The 4,547-nt window shown below is 43.5% G+C and overlaps 1 protein-coding gene and 1 long non-coding RNA gene across 3 annotated transcripts in view; one reads left to right on the top strand and one right to left on the bottom strand.

Annotated features, from left to right (window-relative positions):
• The window catches only part of polr3d (polymerase (RNA) III (DNA directed) polypeptide D), an 8,980-nt gene that overhangs the window by 3,548 nt on the left and 885 nt on the right, over positions 1–4,547 (bottom strand). Inside the window, exons 2-6 of one of the 2 annotated variants that reach the window (XM_034870903.1) lie at positions 4,217–4,385; positions 3,652–3,695; positions 2,882–3,036; positions 2,035–2,159; positions 835–994 (exon numbers count right to left, since the gene is read on the bottom strand). In XM_034870903.1, coding sequence (XP_034726794.1) covers positions 835–994; positions 2,035–2,159; positions 2,882–3,036; positions 3,652–3,695; positions 4,217–4,384 — 652 coding nt within the window. In that variant the 5' untranslated portion in view covers position 4,385. Of the gene's footprint in view, positions 1–834; positions 995–2,034; positions 2,160–2,881; positions 3,037–3,651; positions 3,696–4,216; positions 4,391–4,547 lie in introns of both variants that reach the window. The other variant, XM_034870904.1, reaches the window with a different exon arrangement.
• LOC117944291 overlaps positions 3,540–4,547 on the top strand; it is a 17,642-nt gene continuing 16,634 nt past the window's right edge. The window contains exon 1 of the long non-coding RNA XR_004656540.1: positions 3,540–3,634. This is a non-coding gene — a long non-coding RNA (uncharacterized LOC117944291). The remainder of the gene's footprint in view (positions 3,635–4,547) is intronic.

Below are 4,547 nucleotides of genomic sequence, written 5' to 3' on the forward strand. Positions count from 1 at the left end.
CCCCCAGACCTCTTTAAATAGGCACCAACGACTTATTAACGTTGGACAAGAGTCAGGAAAACACTGAAACTCTTGAAAACACTGAAAAAGTCTTCTGCTTTACCGGTCTGTGTATGTGCATCATACTGCCTCGTTTTCTTCATTAAAATGTTGGAACACTCTCTGATGTCGGCGTGTTAAATGTGAATATCTTCTAGTTTCTTCTCTCCTCTGTGACGGTAAGCTGAATATCTTTGAGTGATCGGGATTTGGGAAACGCTGACCGAACAAACGACTATCCCATTAATCCAGAAAATACCCGACAGATGAATCGACAATAAAGAACATCGCTAGTTGCAGCCCTACTTGACTCTATTAGATTCTATTCAATAGACAGCAAAGCGCTTTGTGACTGGTGTCTGTGAAAGGTGCTATTTAAAAAATATTGCTTTTGTTACACCACTCATATGGAGACGCTGATAGTAGTGTATACAAGCTCAGTTTAATTCCTTCACAGTAGAATTTATCACCCAGCCAGTTCAAGAGTTCACTACCGTGGCCGTGTTTCTTCTCTATTCCACGGTCTCGACACCCTGTTTAACGCGTCTTCTACTAACATGTGTTGCAGTATCTTGTAACCACAAATCACTACACAGGTAGCCCCCTACTGGCAGGGTGAAGAACTGCAGAACTTATAATAAAACTACATGTTTCAATGCATTACTAAACAGAAAGCAGATGGTGTATGTAAACCAAACAAAATCCTTTCAATGGGGTTATTTCCAGGTGCTACACTTTACACAAACTACCATAAATACTGGACACCACAAGGTACTTTAGATCCAAGAATTTTACCTTCAACTGCATGCTCCATGGGTTCAACGTCGTCCTCCACCTTCTCGATTTTAACAGCAGCCTTGGTGAATTCCTCCGTGAACCCCCACCCCGACACAGCGAGGGGGAGCTGCACGGGGCAACTGCTCCGCTCACTTCTCAGGAAGGGGTCGTCTATGATCTGGAAGAACGCAGCAGACGAGGAAAGGTAACGTCAAGGAAATGCAAATTAAAGCTACGTAAAAGGGTTATTTCGGTGTGTTTTAACCCTCTTGTTGTCTTCCCTAAAATCACCACTTTTGTTGGCGCTTTTAAATCAATGTTTTTAACTTTTTCTTACGTTTTTGTCCCAGAGATTTGTACTTGCCAAAGGGCGTTGTTTGGAATCAATCATGTTATTTTGGGGACTTAAAAAGAACGTTGATATAGGACAACTGGTCAATTTGACCCGAGGACACCATGAGGACACCATGAGGACAACATGGGGACAACATGGGGACAACATGGGGACAACATGGGGACAACATGGGGACCACACGGGGACAACACGAGGACAACATGAGGACAACATGAGAACAACCCGAGGACAACATGGGGACAACATGAGGGCAACATGATGACAACACGAGGACAACAATCGGGGAACATGAGGACAACATGGGGAAACATTGGGGACAACACGAGGACAACATGAGGACAACATGGAGACTACATGAGGACAACATGAGGACAACACGAGGACAACATGGGGACAACATGAGGGCAACAGGGGGACAACATGAGGGCAACATGAAGACAACATGAGGACAACATGAGGACAACATGAGGACAACACGAGGACAACATGAGGGCAACATGAGGACAACATGATGACAACATGAGGACAACATGAGGACAACACGAGGACAACACGAGGACAACACGAGGGCAACATGAGGGCAACATGAGGACAACATGGGGACAACATGAGGAAAACAGGGGGACAACATGAGGGCAACATGAAGACAACATGAGGAAAACAGGGGGACAACATGAGGACAACATGATGACAACACGAGGGCAACATGAGGAAAACAGGGGGACAACACGAGGACAACATGAGGACAACATGAGGGCAACATGAGGACAACATGAGGACAACATGATGACAACACGAGGACAACATGAGGACAACATGAGGACAACATGAGGGTTAAGGAAGACGACCACCGAGGGACTTACAGTGTCTCGCTCCAGCTTGGCGAGAATCTCTTTGGTCTCTTCCTCCGTCTCTCTCTTCTCCTTCTTAATATTGATGATGGGGGACGGTGCCATGCTCGGAGCTTCTTTCTCGTTCTCGTAGCCACCTGTGTATGACACAAAGACACAAAGATGCAAAGATGCACGTGAACCGAGACACAATCCAGCATTTGTAATAAAAACTGTGGACGTGCTCTTGAACGACAAAATCTCGAGCCCGACCGATAAAGGATTATTAAGGCTGATACCAATACAAATATTTGGGTATTTAAAAATCTGATATTCTGATATAGATTTTTTTTTTTTTTTAAAGACAGAAAAATCATTTAAAAACACAGATTTCCCTAACATTAGTTATTTGTCATTATTTCTGAGTTCTCAATAACATAACATAAGTTTATTAATATATACATGTCATATATTTGATTATGTTTTAACAGCTGTGTACTACTCTCCCTGTATGGATGTGATATGATTTCTCTCTTCGTTGTTCGGCTCAGGTTAAACGTTTTGTGAAACGTTAATAAAACACAAGCAAGGAACGCTTCAGAATTGTCTTCTATCATCGAGTCGAAATGGAAAAGGAACATAAATAAACTTTAAAAGTAGATTTTCTTCTTGCGGATATATACACATATATGTGTGGCCTCAGGATAAATACGCTTTGATGGACACACAACACAACACAATGGACACATCCCAGGTAAAATGCACTTTGATTCAGTTTATCCAGAGAGAACATGCAGATGTTTAACCCATCGATGCATCGAGTGATTGGAGAATCATCTTGATTTCCTTTGGTTGAACGCAGCCTTAGTGAAACTCCTACCTCTCTTCTTCATCATCATCTCTGCAGGCCCCTGCTCAAAAATAGAGTGAGACTGGATGACCTCTGGGCGACCTCGACCCCGGCCTCTATCTCTCGGACCGCGGCCCCGACCCGCGTCCCTCCGGTCCCTCCTCTGCCCGCCTTCAGCCTTCGTTCTGTCAAACAGATCAAGCCATTGGCCGGCAGTCAAGGACCAGTTGCATCCTTAGAGACATGCTTCCTTCTTTTAAAGGGGCGCTATGCAGTGTTGGCAATTTCTTCTTTATAGAGCCCCCCCTACAGGTTTCTCTATAGAACCCCCCTACAGGTTTCTGTATAGAGCTCCCCCTACAGGTTTCTCTATAGAACCCCCCTACAGGTTTCTCTATAGACCTCCCCTACATGTTTCTCTATAGAACCCCCCTACATGTTTCTCTATAGAGCTCCCCCTACAGGTTTCTCTATAGAACTACCCCTACATGTTTCTCTATAGAACCCCCCTACAGGTTTCTCTGTAGAGCTCCCCCTACAGGTTTCTCTATAGACCTCCCCTACATGTTTCTCTATAGAACCCCCCTACAGGTTTCTCTGTAGAGCTCCCCCTACAGGTTTCTCTGTAGATCTACCCCTACAGGTTTCTCTGTAGATCTACCCCTACAGGTTTCTCTGTAGATCAACACCTACAGAAGACCAGTCATACAACCGTTCCAACGACTCCGAAGCTGTTCAGTTAAGGTACATTAAGCTAAAATAACTGCATAGTTTCCCTTTAAAGTCATTTTAGAACTTACTCATCTTTGGCTTTTCGGCCGATAATGTTCGGTGTGAAGGTTTTCTAAAAAAGAAAAACACAAAAAAAAAGTACTTAAGTATAGAAACGAGGAGTTGGTCGTGCATTAAAACATTTCCTGGACCATGATTATTTATATTATATTTCATTTTTTATAGTCATCAAAATATTTGGTACTGTAAGTGTGTGTAGTTCAGGCCTGTGTTACGTGTGTAATACCACAGTGAAAACACTGTAACTTCCCCCTGCGGCATGAATTAAAGTATAAAGTACATTATTATTGTACATTTCATTATCAACTGGAGCAATATCCATGTTGTGAAAGATCTGTTTGTGTTAGTTGTAAGAAAATATCAGAAGATAACCGGCCTTTAAAAGAAAAGGTAACCCTAAAAAATGTTGAATTAAATGTTCAATAAAAGATCGTTGGAACTTATTTTCCTATCATTTGTTTTAAATTCAAAAAGCAATTTGTTGTATTTTAGCAGAACTGAGTCCACGTTTTATATCTTTTTATTTAACAAAAAATGTTGTGCTAATTCTGACAATGAGATGTGGTGCAGCACCTTCTTCACCCCCCCCAGGGTGAGGTCTCTGGATCGCATCGAGGGGAGGCGGCCGGCGGAGAGGGCAACGGGAGGTCGGCGGCCCATTAACAGCGCCGCGCCGCTTCCTCCAGGGGTCGGCGGCACACGTTGACCACCGCCGGGGTCACTCGAGCCTGAATCCGCCATCTTACACTGGAGACGTGTGGGAGAAGGAATGAAGAACTTTAGGTTGTGTTTATATTTACAACGGAAGATTTAACTCACATACAATAGAGAAAAAGAACCACACACACACACACACACACACACACACACACACACACACACACACACACACACACACACACAC

Source organism: Etheostoma cragini, chromosome 5, assembly GCF_013103735.1.
Source record: "Etheostoma cragini isolate CJK2018 chromosome 5, CSU_Ecrag_1.0, whole genome shotgun sequence".
Taxonomy (NCBI): Eukaryota; Metazoa; Chordata; class Actinopteri; order Perciformes; family Percidae; genus Etheostoma; species Etheostoma cragini.